This window comes from Oreochromis niloticus, linkage group LG13, assembly GCF_001858045.2.
Source record: "Oreochromis niloticus isolate F11D_XX linkage group LG13, O_niloticus_UMD_NMBU, whole genome shotgun sequence".
Taxonomy (NCBI): Eukaryota; Metazoa; Chordata; class Actinopteri; order Cichliformes; family Cichlidae; genus Oreochromis; species Oreochromis niloticus.
Genome location: NC_031978.2, coordinates 13,664,327 through 13,688,212, shown reverse-complemented (window position 1 = coordinate 13,688,212; position 23,886 = coordinate 13,664,327). Strand labels below are relative to the sequence as shown.

The 23,886-nt window shown below is 39.0% G+C and overlaps 1 protein-coding gene and 1 long non-coding RNA gene across 5 annotated transcripts in view; one reads left to right on the top strand and one right to left on the bottom strand.

Annotated features, from left to right (window-relative positions):
* Positions 1 to 5,161: 5,161 nt before the first annotated feature.
* LOC100706706 (G-protein coupled receptor 26) lies at positions 5,162 to 12,473 on the bottom strand. Of its 2 annotated transcripts, XM_013272136.3 has the most exons (4): positions 12,404 to 12,473; positions 8,139 to 9,750; positions 7,483 to 7,596; positions 5,162 to 6,819 (listed from the first exon to the last, which is right to left on the bottom strand). In XM_013272136.3, the coding sequence occupies exons 2-4, from the start codon at positions 8,810 to 8,812 to the stop codon at positions 6,543 to 6,545; spliced, it is 1,065 nt and encodes a 354-aa protein (XP_013127590.1). In that variant the 5' UTR covers positions 8,813 to 9,750; positions 12,404 to 12,473; the 3' UTR covers positions 5,162 to 6,542. The 2 variants fall into 2 exon arrangements, with proteins under 2 accessions (XP_013127590.1, XP_003438444.2); XM_003438396.5 differs by lacking the exon at positions 12,404 to 12,473 and having other exon boundaries at positions 8,139 to 9,864.
* Positions 10,427 to 23,886, top strand: part of LOC102080926 (uncharacterized) — a 90,646-nt gene continuing 77,186 nt past the window's right edge. For all 3 annotated transcript variants that reach the window (XR_003213577.1, XR_269760.4, XR_269761.4), the window contains exon 1: positions 10,427 to 11,766. This is a non-coding gene — a long non-coding RNA (uncharacterized LOC102080926). The remainder of the gene's footprint in view (positions 11,767 to 23,886) is intronic.

The following is a 23,886-nucleotide window of genomic DNA, read 5'->3' as shown; positions in this document are numbered from 1 at the left end:
ATCTTTTATCCTTGAAATATTCTTGAGGTGATAGTAAGCTGATTTTGTTAATGTCTTAATGTGTTTTTCTAAGTTTAGATCTGCATCCATCACTACACCCAAATTTCTTGCCTGGTTTGTGGTTTTTAGGTGTATAGATTGAAGTTCTCTGGTGACCTGTAATCGTTTTTCTTTGGCACCAAAGACTATTACTTCAGTTTTGTTTTTGTTTAGCTGAAGAAAATTGTGGCACAACCAATGATTAATTTCCTCAATGCATTTACCAAGAGCCTGTACAGGGCCTCGGTCTCCTGGTGACATTGTGATATATATTTGTGTGTCATCTGCATAGCTGTGATAGTTTATTTTGTTGTTCTTTATAATCTGTGCCAGTGGGAGCATGTAAATGTTAAACAGAAGGGGTCCCAAGATGGAACCTTGGGGAACTCCACATGTGATACTTGTCTGCTGAGATGTGAAGTTACCTATTGATACAAAGTATTTCCTGTTTTCTAAGTATGTTTTGAACCAGTTTAGCACAGTTCCTGAAAGACCTGCCCAGTTCTCCAGTCGTTTGAGTAATATGTTGTGATCAACTGTATCAAATGCTGCACTGAGATCCAGTAAAACTAAGACTGACATTTTTCCACTGTCTGTATTCAGACATATGTCATTAAACACTTTGGTCAGAGTGGTTTCAGTGCTGTGGTTCTGTCTAAAACCTGACTGGAAGGCATCATAGCAGTTATTCTGTTTTAAGAAGTAATTGAGCTGTTGAGAAACTGCTTTTTCAATGATCTTACTTAAAAGTGGGAGATTTGAGATCGGCCTGTAGTTGTTCATTTGTGTCTTGTCAAGATTGTCCTTTTTCAGTATAGGTTTTATTACAGCAGTTTTTAGTGATTCTGGAAACACACCTGACATTAAAGAAAAGTTGACGATCTGTAACAGGTCCGACTCCAAAGTCTTTGAGACCTTTTTGAAAAAACCTGTTGGCAAGACATCTAAACAACAAGAGGAGTTCAGTTGACCTAAGATGTCCTCCATGACTGTTATGACTGTTTTTAGTGATGATGTCAGAGAAGTAGGACCTCCTTGCACTCCTCAGTTGTAAATTATAATTGTGAAGTTTCTCTTTATAGATGTCATAATGAACCTGGAGGTTTGTTTTTCTCCATCTGCGCTCAGCTTTCCTACACTCTCTTTTTTCATTTTTCACCAGTGTGGAGTTTCTCCATGGAGACTTTTTCCTTCCAGAGATAACCTTCACCTTAATGGGAGCAATAGTGTCCATTACATTTAACATTTTAGCATTGAGGCTATTGACGAGCTCATTGACTGAACCTCTGGACAGGTCAGGTGTTAATGGGAAGACCTGGTCTTCATGGTAGGTTCATTAGTGCCTTTATTGCTTTGAATCTAGAACAATGTGGTTCTCACGTTGTACCATTGTGCTAGCAAGAGAATCTCTGTACTTCTTACTTAGAGCTTGCGTGCAGCACATGAAAATCGTACCACGAATGCCCTTTGAAACAAGTCTTAATAACAAGATGTTATAGCTACAATAACACTATTGTGGGGATTGCATTAGCAGATGCTTTTTGTCTGAAGTCATGGAAAATTTGTTTTTTGATATCTTTCTTTTCAACAAACACAACAAAACAAACAAAAAACTTTTTTGTTTAAACTTTTTTCTAAACAAAAACATTTAAAAATGGCATGTTTTTACCAACACTGTTTCTCAGGAGACCATAAGCTTAAAATTGCATAAGTGACTAACAGAGGGGATGGATGGATAGATGGAGTGATATGATTTAGTGATGTAGAACCATTCCAGAACAACGGGAAATCTGAGTGAATAAAATTACCCTAAATTAATGTGTTTTCCCAGTAAAATAAATAGACCAGTTTTCTAATATCATCATGATGACTTTTATTTAAATAAATAAATAAAACTTGATCCTTTTGTGTTTATGATTATTGAAAATTGAACTATTTGATGGCTTGCCAATGCATTACACAGGATGACTGGTCTCGAGAGGATGAATGCCACTGACTCCTGTGGTTATACAGCACAATCACTAGTCTGAGGTTGACATTTGTGCTTCAGAATGAAATGTCTCTTTTGGTCTCTATTGGATGGATTACAATTCAATTTAAGGTAGACAGCTATGGTCTCTGTTGGATTTGGTGACTATGTCACCCCTCCCACTGTCTCCGAGGTGGTCCAGCCCTGCTCTTGATGATGACTGGTTGACAAGGGAGGGTTATCAGCCATTGCAGTTATCCTGGGGCTTCCAGGTTGTAAAAGCTGGCCCAGATGAATTGCTGTCTGTCTACTCCGCTCACCCTTTTCTCCAGCCCTTCCAAACAACCCTTACTAGTTCAGTCTTTTTCTGTTATACTGTCATTACATTTAGCATGCTAACTAGGATCTGACCCAAATGCAGACGTGGGTTTTTTGTAGTTTCTCTGAGTATTGTCTGACCTTGGGGTCAGTCTGCTGGGATGTCCACTCCTGGGAAGATTGTAGTACTGTGCTAACACACACCAAGATGCTCCACACTAACAAAATGCCAAAACTAGTGGTCACACTTGCTGATAATCAGTTAATTAAGTGCATTCAATTAGCAGCTGCTAATGACCCTCAGTTACTGTTCAGTAATGGTGCGCTTTATTTTTCACAGGACTACAAATAAAACTTTCTTTTTCACATCATTGTAGCTTGAGCCAGTTTGTGAAAGTGACCTCTTTGACCACTTATCTTAAATCATTTGTTTTATAGTTTAAATTTGTCTCATTTTGGAAAAGCAAGTGGGCATCAGTATGCAGTTAATGCTCAAACATGCAGATACATAAACACATATTGGCATGTCCATAAGCAGTAGAATCAATGTTTACAAGCTGAACAGATGGCTGGAGCATAACAAACTTGTAATGCTATTAATGTAATATTTGCTTGACATTTTTGCTGCAGACATGAACACGCAGCATGGACTTTGTCCTTATGGTGAATTATCCATGGCATCAAAACAAATAACTCTTGCTGCTCATTAATTTTATCATGTGAAAAGCTTCCAAATCAGATTGTTTTTATCTTTATCTTTGAGTAGATTGAATTATTGCCTCTTTAAATTTGTGGAATGTTAAAATTAACCGTGAAGTCCTTGAAGATACTGAAAACAGTAGTATGAGGTTTTCCCTTGAAGGCAGTGATACTCTTTAAATGTTTCTGCAATGGTTTTGGGGACAAAAAAGAGAAAAGAAATAAAAAATAAACAACCCAGGGGAAAAACAAACAAATGCAGCATTCCTGGACAAAAATAGATGGTCTTTTTATTACATCTATGAGCAGGGCAGGCTGTTTGCTTAAGGGCATGGGGAATACTTTGACATTTAAACCCAACATTCCCATGATTCATATTATGTGGTTTGTCTGGTAGATTTACTGGAAGTGATTTGGATAAACTGCTATATAAGGAATACTTGGAGATTAAAGACAAAGAAAACTAGAGAATAGGGGCCTAGTGAGACAAGGGGACATAATAGAAAGTCATGCCTTCATTATCATCATTATCTGCTGTTTTCCTTGGATATGCCATGTTTAAACGTCTACGGATACTGTATGTAAACCCGTCTATGTGCTTCTGCAATTAATGAGCAGACCAGAGGGAGCTCACGGTGAAAGATTGTCTGACAGAAATTAAAAAGATCAGTCAGTTACGTTTTCTCAGTGTGTGCTGTGTGATTCTTTTCTTATTCAGCTCGCTGTAGCTGCTGCTGATTAAAAGAGGTTGCAGCACACGGGTGACTCCAGCTACCGTGGCAGTCTTGCACAAATTTGACAGCCAATTTATTTTGCTACAGTCTTTTAAAAACACCCGTGTGAAATGCCACATTTAGCTCGTAGTGGCTCTTTAGCTCTAAAACTTCATTACTGCATATTTTCAGGAATTTAGAGGTCTGCCATGTTTGCATGTTTTTATGAGTTATTAATGTTTTCTTTATGAGCTTTGTCCTTTATGATAAATTTGCACACACATACTGTAATCTATGTAATCTACTGTAATCTATTTCTACTTTACTTTACTATTGTGGTATGATGACCTGCTAATAGCTTGTTCAATAAACTCACACAACACTGTAAAGACGGTGACTGCACTGACTTTTTAAACTGAGCTTGATCAGTTTAAGAGACATGACATAATCTGATCAGGAAGTCACATTTTTACAGCGTTTAAAGCTCACATAAAACAATAAATCCTTTCATACTCAACTGAATTTTTACCTCACATAGTCCTAAATGTTTTTTTACATGAACAACTTTTGCTTTGTCAGAGTGGGAGAACTGTAGGGAGCGCCACTCCTTGTGCCCCGACACTCGGGTCGCATGAAGTCATCCAGCGCACTCATCTTCTTCTTCTTCCTCCTCTGCTTTCTTGTCCTTCCCACACACAGTGACTTAATCGCTAGGTCTGTACACAGCGTTTCGTGTATGGCAGGTTTGTGTCTGCCACTACCCACTCACTAAATCTCCCAGGGAGATGTGGTATACACACACCTCCAGACTGGGGCTCCTTCCAAACTCTCTGAATACTTTCAGCTAATTGCCCTCGCTTGGTGTGCTTCACAGTGATATGGTCAGCTCATCTTTTGCCCTTTTGGTGAATAATTCAATTTACTGGGGGCAGTTTTGTCTTATGACAAGACATGATCGTTTCAAATTTTTGATTCAATTTGCTTTGCATTGGATTTAAGTAGGATGGATGATACAGATGGCAAGGACCTTTGAAAACTGCCACAGCAGTTGGCAAGGTAATGCCTACCTCCATCCCTTTTTGTGGCTCCTTTTATTCTTTTCCCACTCCTTCTAGAAGCTCTGCAATTAAGAAAGCCTTTAACTTTCAATCCTGATGCTTTTGTATTAGGTCTTTGTTCTGCTGCCACATCAACAGCAGCAGTTGTGGGAGGAACCCATCTTAAATGATTTTTCATGTTAATTATTATTTCTCCATGACTTAATCATCGTGGGAGAATAAAGGTGTTGGCAGACTGGTGCTATAGTAAAGCATTCTTCAAGATCAGATTTGCTGAATTCTCTATGCATCATCTCAATAAAAATACAGATGATAAATGTTTAAGAAGACAGCTTGGCACAGTTTCAAAATGTCAAAATGCACAGCATTTATTGCAATATCATCACAAACGTATTAGCAAAAATCAGACATAGTTTTGACAAAAATAAATAGATTTTTTTTTTTTGCCTTTTAAAGGCTTCATACTGTCACAGTAAAGTAAAAACACAACATCCTGATTAGTCAGTGTTGTCTTACAACACAGATATCGCACAGCCACTCATATGACATGAGCTCAAATGTTAATTACACATTACCGAATAGCTGCTACCACATTCAATAACATTTCACCTTGTGTTGCCTTACGCAACCAAATAACGAGGTTGTATTACAAAATAAACATTACTTACAAAACGAACTACCTAACAGGATTAAAATCACAAACTTTACCATAACACAACCATTGAGAAACGTGTTCCCTCTGTTGAGTTGTGATTCAATCAGAGACTTCATAGGCACTTTAGAAGTCAGGCCTCACAGTTATACTGTACAGTATTTTCAATAAAACTATCAGTGTGATGCAACACAACTTTAAAATATCATCTGCTTTAAATGATTCCATGAACACATGAAGTACTTAATCCAGCTTTCTTCATCATGAGTGAGGTCAGAGGTTATGCTTGAATTTCACACATGCAGCCATTCGCTTTAGGTGGAACACAACACTTTGAGCATCTTTTTCAAACAATATAACTTATAAATACATCGATTTGAGGTAATACATATACTTCTGTTCCTTTGTTCCGCATTTTGGAGATGGGGCGGCAATCTTGTTCACGTGCACTGCAGTTTGTGCCTTTGAAACAGTCACTAGATTGCCATGTCACAGCAGTCTAGGTATTTCACACAAATTTACCAGAATGCTACAAAACTATCTCACGAGAAACAGGTCCAAGACCTTTGCAGAAAAAGATGTACACTTGTATTAAATCCTCAATGCCATTAAAGTCTACAAACATAGCTGGCCTACATTTCTTCCCCCCCCCTACAATTAACCTACTCAACTGAGAGTTAACAAATAGTAATTGAAAAACACATCTACAGTAAGTAGCACTGTGTGACATGCTTCTTGTAATCATGAACACGGGTATCTGCTGTAAATAAAGAGATGTCACTGGCAATAACGGTCAATGCATTTTTGCCTTCAGGAATACAGATGCAAAAAAAAGCAGAACAATCTGAGCATTTAGCTATCTAAGTCAGAAACTGTGGCAAATTAATAAAGTATGGAGATGCAGAGTAACACGTTGCTGGTTTTGGTCTTTTCATTGAATTTGTTCACAATAAAAAGTACAAAATATCTTGTCCCTTAACAAGTAATTACATGAGAAACGTTTGATATTATAATATCACTTTTTATGTTATCTCAAACTCAGAAGAAAATGTCAGCATCCAAGATCAACGCTTCAGTCGTCACTGTGTTGACGTTCACTGGCCGAGGGGTTTTTCGGTTGGTGGTTGGACACCGTTGGTTGCATTGGAGGAGTTGTCACTTCTCCTTGCATTGTTCTCTATCCTGAGCGAGGAGGAGTTGAACGTGCTCCTCTTGAGGACTTTGTTTGCCAGAAGGCTGCAGGTCTTCCTGTACTGGTGACGCAACAGTGAGTAGACAAATGGGTCACTTGCTGCCTTGCTGTAGGCCAAGCATTTGGACAGCACACCCCAGTGAGGATTTATGGGTCCTGGGGTGACAAGCTCTACAATTCTACCTCAAACAGAGAAAAAATGGGAAGAAAAGTCACGTACAATTGATGGACAAAGTGCAGCTTCTTACATGAGTGAAATGGAAGAAATCTAGAACACTTAATGAATCTCCACCACTGCCTCAGTACTGTGAAAATGTCATCACTTCATTTCACTTCACTGAAATGTCATCACTATGTTTGGGGAATCTGAACAGATGGCTGTGATTTTTGTGGATTCTCAGCTTCTTGCAAATAATGATTTCTTTTTAAATTCCTATTACATAAAAAATAAAGGCTGGACAAACCAGCAAGAGCAATTTTTTGTTCTTGTTGTAAACAGTAAGTGCAAACAGTGAGTGCACATTATACTGTAAAGAATGAAGTAAAGATGTAGTAGCTAAAATATTTAAAATATCATCTTACACATACAGTAGTTACCGCCATCTGTATTGCTGTACTTGATAAGCTTTTGATCATTAGCTGTAGTTCGATATCTCCTTGACGAGAATTGTTAAAAATGTACTTTTAATCGTTTGATTCAAAATGAAGAAAAATGCACGAAACCTTCACATCTTCTGGTGACAGTATGGTGGTAAATATCTCTCACAAACATGGATTCTGCTCCCACCCACCCACACATACACATCCACAAACCATATACAGCGTTATACATCGCTGCTCACCTTGTAATGACATAAGGCGTGAAGCACACCACAAATGTGCCGATGAATGTACTGATTTTTTTGGTGGCCCTCTGCCTCCTCTGCTTCTGTTCATCCAAGCATTTCTGGCGTACACTGTCAAAGCACACAGGTAAGATTATCTCCCTTGTATGCATGACCAGAGACATACAGACATAATGAAGCAGTCCAAAGAGAAGACATATGGGGCAGACTTGAAGAGAACAGTACACTGTGCACTGTTATCTAAGACAATTACATCAGAGATTCTCACACTACAGAGATAAAAAGAAAAAATGCAAAGAGAGAGCATTTCAGTTCTGTTACTAGGAATCAAATGTGGTTATTTTCTTCAATCAAATGTTCAAAATTTGATTACAAATTTTGATAGATGTGATCAAAATGATGGACAGCTTTATAACAGCCAGTAAATCTGTAAAGATTCTGGTTGATTTAAATAAATGCACTAAATAAAGGTTTTCTTATATAATCACAATTTGCTGACAGAATGATTTAACGTCCAAAGTATCCAAATGATTCTTCGACAATACATTACACACTGGATAAGATAAATGACAACGGGTGGAAATGTTTTATGAAAAGACACGTATTAAAAGGACAGGTGGATTAGAGCGAATGCATCTCTAATGCTTGTTTACCTGGGGTGGATATCCACAAGCAGCACCAGTGTCTGCATAGTGATGACGTCGATGCGTTTACAGTGAAACCTCGCAACTTTGAGAACTTTCAGATACGTTACACACAGCACGATCAGCGTGAGAAGAAAAGTGAGAGAGTGCAAAACCACGGTGAAAATGATGAACTGCGTCCCGGCTCCCTTCGCTCTCACACTGCACAGCGTGCACGATGCGTAAAGGTGGTTGTAGCCGACCCAGGAACGGCAGGTAGCCACCGTGGAGAAGCAAAGTGAATGTATCCACGTGTATCCTAGAGCTATCACTGCATCCCGGTGCCGTATTCTTGAGTGGTAGCTCAGCGGGAAAACCACCGCCACCCATCTATCGATGCTAAGAGCTGCCATGGTCAACATGGAGTTTGTGGTGAGAAAAGTGTCGAGGAAACCCACAATCTGACAGAAACCGCTGCCCCCAGGGTGGCCCGTGGTGATGAGCCCGATCAGAGTTAGTGGCATGTTGGACACGCTCAGCAACAGGTTGCAAAACGTCAAATTGAGAATAAAAAGACCGGGTACCTGTTTGCGGATCTCCGGACTGTACATAAAGCAGATCAGCACCACAACGTTGGACAGCAGCGACACGACAATAATCCCCAAAACCAGCACAGAGGCAACTATGTCCGCTGCGTCCATCATGCTTCCTCTCAGAAACCCAGACTTTTGAAAAGTGCATCCACAGTCCTGATGCGAGCTGTCATCGTGAGTTGTGGGCACAACGTATATGAGTCCAACACATGAACATGCTGCTTACCCTCACCGGGATCCGAACGTCTTCATTACACGAAGCTACTCTTCCAGCAGCGTCGAAGATGGGGTTGTGGGAAATTCGCACAGAGACCGCTCACCTTGTCACTGTGGGGGAATTTAGAAGTCTTCTTCACTGGAATGGGGTCACAGTAGGAGGCTGGTTCTCTTGCGGCGCTGCGGTAGTTTTTTCAATGGCCATGTCACTGGTCTCACACATCAGGGGTTCCTGCTGCGCAATTGCGCACTGACATGATGGACGGCTTTTCTTTTTTTTTTTTTTTTAAGGACAAAAAGTGCTTAAAGCAGTCGCTGTGTTTGCGCACTTACAGTCTATTGTCTTTTACTGCCAGCGTCTGAAGCACGCTGGTGCACTCATGTTCAAAAATAGCTTTTTAGTGTAAAAATAGAAGTGCGACGCACGATTACGCGGCTGGTGGTAAGGCTGATGTCATAAACGTCACGTTGAACTCTGGAGTTTGATAATGAAATGTTTTTGTGGGGTTTGGTGAAAAAATAGTAGCTTTACAAGAAGCTTTAAAATACTGAAATGGCTAATATTGTTTCGCAAGTCAGTGTGACGAGATTAAAAGGCAACACTATCATCGCTTTATTAACATTTCACAGCAGTGAAGAGAATACACCTTTGCCCAGAGCTCAGAAATCGTTGCGAGAATTGAGTGACTGGAGCCGTAACAGCGCAGTGTTCAAAGCTTTAAGTGGTGCTGTAATTGGACGCAGTGCAGCTGGATTACATCCAGGGTATTAGTCCACAGTGCAGCAGTACCACCGCCTCTGGCACAAAACAGAACCGCGTGCATCCCCCAGCCCTGCAAAGGAAGGCACACTGTTAGAGATACTGTGTTTTCAATAGCCCAGCAGTATGTGTGTGTGTGTGTGTGTGTGTGTATGTGTGTGTGTGTGTGTGTGTGTGTGTGGTTCAAGATCTTGAATGAGAAGATATTTCGTTTCATTCTTGTCTTCCTTACAAGACTGTTCAAGATTTAAGCGTTAAAATGAGAAATGCGTTTAGATTATGTCTGAAGTTCAATATTTAGAAATGTTGATTCGGAAGTAAGGGACTAGTGAATTTATTGCTGGGAAGAACAAATACGTGTTTATCCCCCCTGATGTACTGTATACATCATTTGCCATCTTTGTGAATTAAAAATTAGTCTTGTTTTAGTTCAGAAAAGCACATAGGTATTAAAATATAGAAAAGGCGACCCACATAAATGCTTTATTGTTTATCAATGGTTGCACATAATGACAACATTTTTACATAAAGGTAGATCAAACTGATTTCAGTGAAGATTTAGAGGTTTCAAGAAAAATACAAAGGAAATACAAATGTAACCTATATTACGCTGATAACAGTGCGCTATAGGTCTGTACACATATCATTCACTACCCATACATTTGAAATATTATTTTACTTTATCGCTGTCCCTCACTATCACTAATATATGTGTGATAGTTCTTTTCTATTTATCCAAAGTAGTTCAAATGCAACATGATGCCTACTTTTGAATGCAGAAAGTTCAGCTTCAGACATACAACAAAGAATTAAATATTCATGCAGCGTCCTCTTTTCATTTCAGTTAACAGCCAAATGAAAAAAAAGAAAAAAGATAATGAAATGTTTAGGCTACAAAAGTCTTTGCAGTGAAGCACAAAGTTAATGGTTCTACAGATTTACCCTGTTATGTGAAAATGTTCACACTGGATAATATATTTTAAGGCTGACAACTGTGCAGAGCACTGAAAGGGAAAACATGATGTATTCTTTACAAATCACTAAGTGAAACTAGATCAGACTGATGAAAGCAGTGAATAATGAGTTACAGTGATTACATGTTGTATGTGTTTTGGCACATGCTAAATCTTATGTCAGGGGTGAAGCAGGAAGGCCAAGACAAGAAGATTTAACATCTCTGTCATGCTGCAGTTACTGTATTGTATTATAATGCTGTTACAGTCTGAAAAAAACCCAATCTCACACTACAAACCTGTCGACTGTTCATGTGACAAATGTAATTTGTGACCATCGCATCAATATTAGTCATATAGCAGTTTCTATTTTCACATATCCTTTAAATACACAGTATAGAGTCATTAACCACTGTCGCCATCCACCACACATGTGAGCTCTTTGAACATTTCAATTAACCTGTTCAGTGAGACCTGCACAGTAAAGGTGCAAATTAAAATTACCAATTTCCACAAAAATCATTTAACTCAGATTAGCTTCAGGGCCAAAATTAAAAGCATGGATTTGATGTATGGTGTTTAATTGAAAAAGATTTCCCCACTGTCCAGCTACAAGGTGAGAAGCCAGTCTATTTGCTAGAACAGTGGTCACATGTGCAGCTGTCTAGCCATCTTATAAATTAAAGGTAATGACAAATATCTAGCAGGGGCTGCACTGATTTTTTAATTAATACCACAGAGAGAGACGTTTTTAACTTTTTCATACAGGAGCAGATGGTAAGTCCACAAAGAACATCAATTCTCCCCGGTGCTCCCAAAGCCAAGATAAAGTCCAACTTCATTTTCTTACAGAGACTGAGTTAATGAGGTGAGAGGTTACAACTCCAAATGGCCATACAAAGAATCACCCAGTGGTCTCTGCAGACACTAGAAGTCAGAAGTAATCCCTAAAACCTTTGATTTAGTTAAATTCTCGTCATTTGTGTTCAGACTGACCCCAAAAAAGGATTAAATCCATGCTTTAATTTTGTTTCTGTTTGAAAAAACCTTTCTCTGGCGCCATCCAATGGTGGGAAAAGAAAAAGACACCACGATCAGACAGCGTGGGCACAAGATGAGCGTGCTTCAAGCAACAGGTAGATGGCTGTGTGTGTTAAATCATTTGAAATCTGCTGTAATACACAAACAAACATTAAAGCAGCACAACTGAAACAAAAGTCGCTCTTGTGTTGACAAAGTGCTTCACAATGTTTGGCTCTTCCTTGTTGGCGTGTTCAGCCGCATTAATGCAGGTGTCTTCATTCATGCTAAGGTCGCATTTGACCTGATAATAATGCCCCTGGTTTCGGAAGGCTTGGTTAATCAGTGAGTAATATGCTAACGCACACCAGAAGTTTTCGCGTGTTTGCTGTCGGACGATGATATCTGTCTCTAAGGTCTTTTCAAATGGGTCGCTTAAGTGTCTGTTGCTGTGTAGATGCAGTTTGTGATTGGTTAATGGCTTTGCTATGTTTTCAGCCGATGTGGTGCCTGTTCAGTTGTTGTGTGCGCATTAAGGTAAACTGTGATTGGTGCTATCCACAGTGGTCAGTTGTTGTCTTCTTTTAAATGTTCGCTTTTGCATCCTGCTTGATCGCTAGATTAATATATATAATATTACTGTTTTTAGAGATTACTATAAGGATGAGGCCTGGTTGCAAATACCGTGTTTGGTTCTGAATGTGTCGCTCTCATGAACATACATTAGTATTTTGAACATGTATGCCTTCTCACCCAGTATTATTGAGTTCCATCTCAGATGAGAGGGGCTTGCTGGCATTCAAATCACAGTCTGGAGTTCATCCACATAGGTTGGATGCATCACAGTGTAGAATATTAATTTTGAATTTGAATAAGGTCAGTATCTAGCGACAGCAAGCTTAATGCCACATGGGACACCGTGATTTAAGCCCGTTCTCATCAATTTGCTTTCTCCACAGGCGGCCTTGTTTGTTTTCGTGGAGTTGTATGAATCGACTAATTAAAACTGACTGTGCCATTGATTTGTCTGCTTAGCTGGACATCTCCTGTGTCCATCTGCACAGTTACTGCTTCGTCACACCGAACATGCTACTGGCTAAAGGAAAAAAAAACAAACAAACTTGATGACCTTTAAAGGAGAAACACAACATTCCCCATCTCTGTATATTTTTAGGCCAGTTACTCAGTCATCCGTGTGGACTTATTTCACATGAAGCTGATTCCCTCAGTGTGAGCTTCTTCCTGCATCAGTGTCCGTCCTGTGCACCTGTGCTGCTGCCTTCAGATGTTGGATTGCTTTCATGTTGAATTTACACTTCATGCAAAGCTCTGGTTTTAATATTGGCTAAACCTCAAATGGCTGGTTGTTTCTTGGCTGTACATAATTGTTGCAGCCATTCCAGGCTCCGTTAATCATACCCATCGCCCATCTGCTTTGATGTCCTTTCTCTGGTAATGAGTGTAACATCGCTGTACACAGTCGTGACAGTAAGCAGCTTCCACTAGCCTTTTTAAATGGAGTGCTGGGTAAGTTTTAATGAGATATCACGATGGTACATGTCAGGACCTTCATAATCTGGACATATGAGGCCTTGCTTTATCCTTCTGGTCTCTCCTAGCACCTACAACTATGTGTGTGTGTGTTTGTTCCTAACTTTCAGTTCTTATGGCAATTAAAAATTGCCAGAAAAAAATGCCTGACTGCAGCCCGAACTGGCTCTTTTGTATTTTCTGGCTGTCTTTTGTTGTTCTTCTTCTCTGTTTGGAGCCACATCACTTTTTTTAAGCACAGTTTCATTTCCACATAAATTGCCAAACTGCTAGACAATGTCATGGTTCATCCTTTTGACAGAGGAGTGCACAATTAAATTTCTGCATTTTAATTTCTATAGGGGATGTCTTAAGTTCAATACTAGTAACAGCATGTGTCTATTTGCATTAACTCATTAAAGTTATTCTGTTTGAAAGCTTTTAATACGGTGATTTCTTTTTCTTCTTCTCTGGTGAAAACACTTCTAATAGCAGTGGATTCTTTGGCTCCTTGGGGTTTTAGAGGAGATCCTGGGTGGATTGGGCTTCTTCTGGTTGAAGTTTGGAGGGCTGGTCAGCACCCAGCGCTCTTTGCTGCACTCTCATTCCTGAGTCGTTATTGCAGTGTGGTGTGTTGCACTGCTCTACTTAGAAAGGGGGGCGCTGGGGTGTGTTCTTAGCATGACATGGTCATGACATGGTTTAAAGTAGCGTCTGCATGAATGCAAGACCAGATTTCTCAGAGTAACAACGTGATGTTATGTTGTTCTGACTAACATGATTTTTAAAACTGATCAAATTCTAATGTATAATTCAGCTTGTGTCAGCCTAATCTGATCATTTCATACATTTTCTTGCTTCTTAGGTAGAAAATCATTAAATAGCAAAATTCACTGCACACCTGTTACATACATGAAGTCATCTGAGAGGCAAATATGACTTGATAATGCACATAGCATTAGTAAAGGGTTAAAGTGGGCATATGTTTTTCTCTTTTTTTAGCTGCAGAAAGCTGCAACAGAAAAAACATAAAAATAAATATAACCTTGAGAATGTTTCAGTTCAGGATGCTCAGATAGTTAATGTAAACACTCATTTTCTTTGTTTGCCTGTCTGACCATAAAAGCTATTTTTGTTTAATAGCTGAACAATGTGGCTCCTCAAACATATTAAACTCAATTATTTTAAATAATGATGTGGAGGATTGGAAATGTTCGGCGTTCACATTAACAGTAAAGTGGGGTTTGTTTAAAACAAAAGCCGCCTTTGTTTTCTGAGACGACTGAGGTGCTTTAACATCTGTTTGCTCAGGATGTTTTACGAGGCTGTGGTCGCCAGTGCCTTGTCCGTAACCGTCAGTGTGCCCCAGGGTGGCTGTGGCTACTATGTAGCTTGCCATCACCAGTGTGTGAATGTGTGTGTGAATGGGTGGATGTCTGGATATGTAAAGCGCTTTGGGGTCCTTAGGGACTAGAAAGCGCTATATAAATACAGGCCATTTACCATTTACCATTTACCATCCTCTATGCAGTGATGTGCTACGGCAGCAGACTGAGCGCAGCGGATTACAACAGACTCAATAAACCGATTCACAAGGCCAGTAATGCTGTGGGTGTGGAGCCTGGCTTTCTGACACAGGTTTCAGAAAAGAGGATGCTGTCCAAGTTATGGTCAGAATTGGACAATCCTTCACTTCCTCTCCATTTTGTGCTGAACAACAACAGGAGCATGTTCAGCAAAAACTCCTTCCACCGCAATATGTCGGAGGAAATCATTCCTACCTGTGGCCATCAACCTTTATAACTCCTCCCTAGGACACCTGTATTCACTTATGACGACTTATATATACTCCTATACTTCAGAATACTTCATTTTAATAAAACAATGCACTTTGAGTGCCTTAGTTTTACATGGTTTTTTTATACAGAGACATTACATGTTTTTCCTTTCTGTTGTCTTCTTTTGTGTCAGTGTCTGTAACACAGCGATTTCCCCCTGGGATTAAAAAAGTATTCCAACTCTAATTTGTGCAAATTAGAGAGGAAAAAACTACAGAATCATCAACACCTACACCTCATGGCATTTTTTACAATGCCCTGTTATTTAAAACATGGGCTTCACTTATGAACAACCACATTTTCCATTAAGCCTGTTCCAGCTTTTTCAGATAGTGGTTGACAGATCATTTTTGCAGGATAGAGCCTTGTCCTTGATGTCACATTTTTCAGTTTTCAACCTAAATTTTCATTTGGATTGATTGTTTGCTGGCCATTCATTGCGATGTCACTATATCTACTTCTATGGGTAAAGGGAGGAGTGTCCATGATAGGAGTGCACACCTGTTCTTTAACCATTAAGGCTGCTCTACTGGTCCTTTCATATCGTAAGCACCACAGTATGATAAATGACTGTGGATACATTTGTTTGCTTTCATTAGATGGTCATCTTTATGTTTCATTGGGACGGCACCAGACAAAAGTTCCATTGTCATCTCCACGCCCATTTCAGATCATCCACAGTACACAATTTCTTCTCTTTAGCTCTACAAGATTTCTGACAATGCTGTGACAGAAATTGAGTCCTGTCTCTGTTTCTTCTCTTTTGTTTTCTTTTTTTGCGCATTTCCTATTTTCAGGGAATCATGCTTTAATTTTTTCTGTCCTGATGCTTTGATTTCTTCCCATACATTTTCCTTTTGTAACTTTTCTTTTTTGTACTTCCTGTTTAACTAATCAATATCTTTTGTCCCACCTATGATGGATTTCACTTTTAAACAAGATGTAAAACCCTTTCCATTGTGTCAACTCATATATCTCTTGGACCACAGTTCCCTTCAATCAGCCAGGTCCTTATGGTTAATAAGGACTGCAAACTGCTCTCTTTTTAGCTGCAGACTGTTTTGCATATTTAGATTTGTGCAGGTATTTGTCTTAGAAATGCAGTTTTTTTTTTAGTGTTGTTTTTCATCAACATCAAATTATTTCATAATTTCATCCTCTACTTGATCTGGAAAAAATGTGGCATTAATGACATGAATCTGAATTTTCTACCAAAATAAACAAAAATACATTTGTGTCATATCAGCTGAATGAACATCCTCCAGGTGTGTTGATTTCATATTTGTTTTACCAGAGGCCGTACTTCACCTCTCAGGTAGATGAAAACCTTTGTTTAAACCTTCAGCATTGTATGCAGAGGATGCGTCACCTTGTGGTAAAAGAGGAAAGTAGGATTGTTGCCATCAAAAGAAGCTACTGTTGTCACACAGCAGTAGCACCACGCCATCACGCCCAACCTGATGTGGGTGGATGGATGTGCTGATCTGTCAGTCACCTGCTCCTCCCTGACAGTTAAGACTGCTGCAGTTTTATAAAAGCAACACTTGCACAGGCTCAAGCTTATGTTGCTGGAATATTTGCTAGGAATTCATTGTAACATTAACACTGGACATCTTTTCGCCCTAAGTATGGTAGAGCTTCTGTTTGATCTGCTTTCTGATGCAGTGCTTCCCTCTACTGGTTAAGAAATGGTAAGAAGGGAATGACTGTTATTCAAATACAAGAGTAACTGTGTGACAATATTCTTGCTACAAATAAAATTTACATTGTCAATTCTGAATAATTCATTAAAACTTTTTAAAAATTATATTACTGTGACTATTGGTACATTTTCTTAATAGTTTTAGTTATTAAATCACATTGCATATAATTATGAGAAAATTACTCAGTTTTACCTTCTTATATTCATGGGGGCAGATACAGGAAGGGAGAGGGGGAATCTTTTCCCTGGAGCACCTTTGAGTCTTCTGGTAATGTCCTTTTTCGTCCAGAGGAGGGCGCTCTCTGCTCTTTAGACGCTCTAAAGGCTGAACCTGGTGGAGGTGAGCTAATGCAGTGGGTGCTGTCTGAGCTGTCAACACTCATTAGTGCCGTCTCATTAAAGTGATGTCAGTGGCACTCCATTAGCAGTAAAATGAACAGCTGCCCTGCCTTGAGGCCAAGTCAACAAGTGAACTTTGTGAGTCCGTGCAGCCTGCAGGTCAACCTCCTTTTAAGTAGGAGCAGAGAACAAACTGTTATTTGTTTTGGTTTTTAAATAAGTCTGCAAAGCTGTTTTTAGGTCAAATTGTAGAATATGGTTTCAGATTAGGATCAGGCATAACCCAAGATTTAGGTAGTTACTGATATTTAAGTGAAATTTTCTAGGACATATGCAGATTTTGGAGATGCATTTGCAGTCGTGGCTTGTTTAACACAGAAACATTGTAGGTGTCTGTTTTTCTGCAGACAGGCCAATAACAAAACATGATGATATAAAATTTAAAGTTCTCAGTAAGACACGGGGAATCTGGCCCCAGGATCAAGGTTGAGAGACACGGGAAATTGTACCTTTGCTGTTGTGGCCCCAAAAACTCTCCAGTAAGCTTACCTCTGCATACAGTTTTAACTTGGTGTGAATATTGCTTTTGTTTTTGTTGCTGTTTAATTCGTATTGCTCTCGTCGCTTAATATCCTTTTTTTTAAATTGGTGTTTTTTTTAATACTCTGTTTTTCTGCTTTGTACAGCCTTGTTTGTTTTTGAACACACCGTCTTCATCATTTTGAATTGATAAAATAAACAATTGAATGGGGAAATGGGGTCCAGAGATTAATTATCTCTTGAGTATTTTATTAATTTTATGATTTCATAATTGTATCGATCATGGAAGACTACAGGCAGGCGACTCAGAACTTTTTATACATCAATGTGTTTAAAAATTTCATGTCGGGATACCAGACATGAAATTTGATGTCCAATATAAATACTATATTGGGCATCAATATAGTATTTATTCATGAGACATCAATATATGTGTGATTTGTTTTCTGTCAGTTTAGGATTAGATGAAGATGTTTATAAAAACTTGTCTCATTACTGTTGTCGCCCGTTCATAGAGGTGTCATTTGTCCACATTTTATTTCATGGTTTTTTACACATTTTTACACATTTAATGTCCTCTACCACAGAGGAGAGTATATCCATACTGGTGAAACAGAGAACAGTGAAGAGCATTTTTTAGGAGTGGGAGCATTTTTACCCTTTCTAATTGATAGGACAGTAGAGCATAAACAGAAAGGGAGAGAGTGAGGGGGCATGACCCACGGTAGTTAAAGCCAGGCCCCTGCAGCCTTTCAGCATATATATATATATATATATATATATATATATATATATATATATATATATATATATATATATATATATATATATATATATATATATATATATATATATATATATATGGGTTGCTGACACAACCAAGTGAGCTATAGTAGCTTTCCCACATGCGGTTCGTTTGACATGCTTGTGCTCTACCACAGTTCAGTGGAACCAAATGTCTTTAACTGCAATTTTAAAATATGATGTAAAATAACTTAAAAATGTTCATCTGATCCTGGTTTCTAATTTCCCGACTTTGAAACTTGGCAATGTGTGTGCTTTTAACGATCTGCTAGCAAATTACAGCAAAAACATTTGATCTTTTGAAATGCCTTGATAAAGGCCAGCCACACTTTAGCTCTTTTAACACAATCCCCTTCCTCTCCATCGGCTCCTTGTTACCCAACACATGCTACACCTCAAACAGCCACTCAGATAGACCAAGATCTGAATGGTATTTGGGGTCAAAACCACGATATCCCCCATTTGCCTTCCTCCATTAATGGCCTATTTAGCGTACTGCCTATGGCAGTAAAGAGATAGCTGGGCTTTTATACCTTCTGACTGGATATATTAGCAGGTAATGTCCTTAAAGAGGATTAGCGGCTGGAAAGAGAGGAAAAGAGAAAGGGAGGGAGAGTGGCTGAAAGTGCCGTAGGGATGGCATGGCAGTAAATAGGCAGGTGATAGCAGGGAGGACAGGAGAGCTTATGCTGCCTTGTGTTGCCTCTAGCTATAGATGGGGGGATTAGCTGCCATTCTGGATTCTCTGGTATCTTTAAGCATGTTGAATCAGACCTATGTAATTTTTTTTTTTTGCATACAAAGAGTATCTGTTGGAAAACCAATCTTCCTTTTCCACATATGCATTGAAGAATATGTTGTTTTATCATATTGTTAAACATCATTGTATAGCATTTTGGGGAAATGCAAGGTATTAGTCGCCATGGTCAGTAAGTGGTTAATTCTGCATTGGTGGTTATCCGCTCTTTCAAATCCAGTGGAGTCAGTAAAGAATGTACCCTAGATCAAAGGTCAAGAGTCCCAGTAAACCAAACAAATCACCCGTTTACTGTGTTCAACCTCATTTCTACTTAAATGCATTCTTAAACAGGCAGAGTGATGTTTAATGGTGACCTTAAGGAGGTGAATTGTGAAGTTGACAAATGTGTGAGTGAGGGAGCAATTAAAAGTATTCACACTGTCCATCGAATGTAGCAGAACATATTTGTTTATGCGAGAAGGCTTGAAGGGAGACACTGATTCTAAAATGGTAGTGCTCCTTCATGTTTTTATAGATATCCTTCATTCTATTTCTATTTCTGTGTGGCTGGTGATATTTTCAGAATAATGACGATATCTGGCCATTTTGCAGCTTGTTACACGTCAATGTCCAATTTCAGTGTCCTTTGTGTATAACAAGGATAGATGGGAGTCATAGATGTTCGTATGGAAGACAAGTTTTCTGTTCTTTCACACTTCAAGCTTGTTATGTATCAAGTGGTTGAAACTGTTGCTAACCTCATCCTAGCATTTTTCTTTACTTATTAGTAAATGGTTGACTTACATCTGAAAATGTTGTAGACAGAGGAAAATTGAAGAGAAATGACAGTGTTTGTTGTCTTTTTTTGCCTCACTGACATAAATGAGGGAGTAAAATATAATGCTCTGCATTATATTGTATGCAATATGACCTGATTTTAAAAAAACAAAGCAAAACAAACAACAAACTTAAGCTGGAGAGTTTTCTGACTCTTTTACCAACAATTTTTGAGAATGTAGAGGTTTGGTAAAGGAATCCTTTATAAAGTGTTGTTTTATTGAACTGCACAGGTGTATCTGTTAAGGTGCTCTATGGCTGTATATGGAGAATATTATGTAAAAGTACACCACTTTTCAAGAAACCATTTCAAGTCGCTCCTTAGGACCTTACGTGTGGGATGTGGGTGGGGTTGGGCGATTGCTAAATGGGCCAGTCTACTCTGGCCACCCCCGCCTCCAACATTCTCACTGCAATATGACTAATGTCCTAGACCTTGACTTGGCCCAGCTAAGCTGTTTTTGGGGGTATTTGATCATGCATAGATGAGTTAAATTGGGTCACTGCAGAATCTGCTTTAGTCAAAGTCTGTTGGAAAGGAGTCAAGTGGAGGGCAAGCACCTGGGCTAGCTGACCTTTATCTGGGAGAGAGGATATGGAGAGGGATCAGAAGGGAGAGCCTGCAGAGATCTGGTTTGTCAGAGCGTGCATTTCAAAATTTCAGGGATGAGTAAGTGAAGTATTTAGCTTGGCATGAAATCCTGTCATCAAAACTCTCCATCCAGTTTCTGATTTACTTTACTTACAGTATTACTTAATTTATCTTCCTTGTACATGGTGTCAGAGTACTTTGTCATGTCAACTCAAGTTTCCAAATCTTCAGAAAGTGTGAGATTGCACCCTCTCCAGGGGAGGTATGCACAAAATCTTTTCTGTGCCAACACATCCCTGTGACCATCTCTGCTCTCAATAGCACCAGGATATGAAAGAAGCATTGTGAGCTGCTTCACGCTCCATGCCCAATTGACTTCTTTCCCCATTAATTAAATGCACTGTTTACCTAATCTTTCATAGCATTTCAAAACCATTAAACCAAGAGGATTATCCTAGTATTTCTGACAGTGTATCTTTTCCTCAGCGCTTTGATAAAGCTCTCGTTTCCTGTGTCTCTCTCACTGCCTGTTCCCATTCCTTTCTTTACTTTCCTCTTGATTCTCGTCATATTTTTTTACTTTATTTTGATCTTACAGCTTTCCTTTCTCTCTAAAGTTTACTTACTGCTCTGTGTACCTTCTCCGACCCGCCAATGGACATGTCTATCCTTTCTCTGAATAAATAAAGTATTATTGTCCGATTAAAGCAGATTAAGCAAATGGAAAGGGAGTCAATCTGAAATTGAGTTTAATGCTGCACTTAACTGTATTCTTGACTGCTTTCTTAGTGTACACTTGTGTCTTTGAGCAGGAAGTTGGTGTTGGTTAGAGGGGCTACATTTCGGAGAGTATATCTTATGTTAGAGAGGAAATTGTGAATTGAATTGCACTTAAAACCCTCTCTGTAAAACTAGACGAAGCACACAGCAAACTCACATGCCAGAACAGTTGGCCAGGAACTACAGATTGGTTTAAAGGTTGTAGCCAAGCTGCATTGAAGCTTATTATAGCCCAAAGCTGTGGGAGCATGCCGTTACTTTTCTCACTCAATGTACAACTCAGATATCTTCTTTTAAGGTCAAAAACAAGAAACTTGACTTATAGAAATCAGAAATTTTAAACATTAATGTGCAGAAGTCTCGAGCTACCCCTCATTACTTTATATTTTGAGAGGAATTTTCTTGTCATTTCTTTCTTGAGCAATAGTTTTCCAGGCTTTCTGGAGGTCTTTTAAGGTTTTCCTTTAGACATTGGCTGCTTTTTCATTCATTTTTAGTCCAATCCTTGCACCTGACCATATTGATTAAATAGTAATCATAGAACAGCTTTGGAATGACCCTCAGCTGTTCCTGAAGACTACTTAAAGAAATTACAAGAGGACCTACGTAAGAGAGATCAGGTGATGTTGAAGAATAATGTTGAATTTAAAGCTTGTTTGAATCGTACAAATTTTGTTTTTGCTTTTCTACTTATGCTTGCACGTTTCAATGAATCACTGTATCCATTTAACATTTTCCTAGAAAAATAAATAAAAATATTAGGGTTGGGTCAAGAGTTTTTCACAGTAGTATTTATCCAGATATCAAGGTGATAGTAATTTCTAAGTTTTATTGCAGCTAAATAATATCGTCAATTTCATCTATATTTGGCAATATTATATTGACAGTTGTCAATATTTACAGAAAGATGAAGTTCTTTCTTGGGGCCACATGATTACTTTATAGGCAAAAAGTAATCATGTGGACTGGATGAGTATGCAACATGTCTGGCGTTTGTGTGGGATATCTGGACAGACATTGGTGATTTTATTAACCATTATATTCATTTTTTTGTAGGTGTGGGTATTGTATAAAGATGCAATTTTATTGTTCTGGATTTAAAAAAACAAACAAACTGAGTAAACGCAGTTTGGATTTATTTTATATTAGTGTGAAATATGAAATTTAAATTTAAAATAAAAGAATTATGTGCCTTTTTAAATTATCTTTTGCATAAAGTTTGTTTCAGCTTCCAGCTGGAGTTCGTTGTTGCTTTTGAATGAACAAAGGCACATGTTTTCTTTTTCTTAGCCAAGTCTAATCCTTAAATCATCCTTATTTATTACTGCTGATAACTATAAAGACTTTTGAAGTGTGAGTTATGGTTTTAGGTATGCTTGCACACACACATGCATGACTGAGTTAGTCACGTTGATTGAGTGGTTGCTGATGATTCTGAGGGGTTAATCTGCATTTACTTGGGCCATCCGGATGCCTTAGAGGCCATCTTATTAAAGGAAATGAGACGTTGTGAGGGTTTTTTTTCAGCAGACAGTTACTGAGCTCTGCGTGCATTCCTTCATGTCTTCTGCATACTGGATAGGAACAACGCTGTCCACAGTGGGTCCTGACAGAACAAGGCAAGACAAAAAGGCCCTTGTGCTAGTACACATGTTAGAGAGGGCATGCCGGTGTGTCAATCCAAAGCAATTTTGAAAGTTTATCTCTAAACAGAACGTGACCACCGCAGACGGCTGAAGTTCTGAACTATTTGGATCAAGATAGCTGAAGAATCTAGAACCGTAATGCTTTAAAAGATTGACCCAACCCCCCCAGATACAGTGGTGAGGTTGGGGGTAAAAAAATGGGGACCTGTTGAAATGGACTAATAACGTCTTATACAGGTCATTTTTTGGCTTGCCAAGGAGTTGACTGTACGTTTAGATGAAAGGGTTTAATTGGAAATGATAACCTGATGACAGAGGGCATCTGTCAGCCCACAAGCCCTGGCTGTCTGTCTGCCAGTACTGCAACAATATCCACAGGGAGATTGGCAGATAGAAGCTCCTGTCAACGCCCTTAACTCAGGGTTGTTCCAGCACTAAACCTGCACTTGTGTCTGCTTCAGCAAGGGTACCTTTTACTGTTGCTGGCTCTGTCTCACAGCTAACCCTGAGCGGATGGAAACAAACACATTTTCTAATTTACATGCTAAGGATAAAAGGATAAAGACATAAGTGAGATGAGCATCAAAGAAAGCAGACCACAAATGCTTTCAGACCATCAGAGTAGTTCAACAAGATCCGGGACATCAAAGTCACTTAAATATTTTTCATTCTTGGGGCCACAAAATGTAGGATGATATGACAGACACACAAAAGACCCACAGTTTCCTCTTGGCCCCCACAGTAGTGTTGACATGAGTAGAAATTAAGTTATCACCCTTTTTTAAAGTCCAGACGGCTGTCAGACAAGACCCAATGGCACGGAGGTTGATTCGATGGTTCCAACAGCATGGCTACTTTACAGGGAGAGCTCTGTGTCACATATCCATTT

What these genes read in the sequence shown, in the direction of transcription:
- LOC100706706 (XM_013272136.3), bottom strand. Translation starts at nt 8,812, where the DNA reads ATGATGGACGCAGCGGACATAGTTGCCTCTGTGCTGGTTTTGGGGATT. An exon ending in CTTGTGGATATCCACCCCAG is followed by an intron (nt 7,597 to 8,138) that starts GTAAACAAGCAT and finishes GTGCTTTGACAG; the next exon opens with TGTACGCCAGAAATGCTTGG. An exon ending in ACGCCTTATGTCATTACAAG is followed by an intron (nt 6,820 to 7,482) that starts GTGAGCAGCGAT and finishes TGTTTGAGGTAG; the next exon opens with AATTGTAGAGCTTGTCACCC.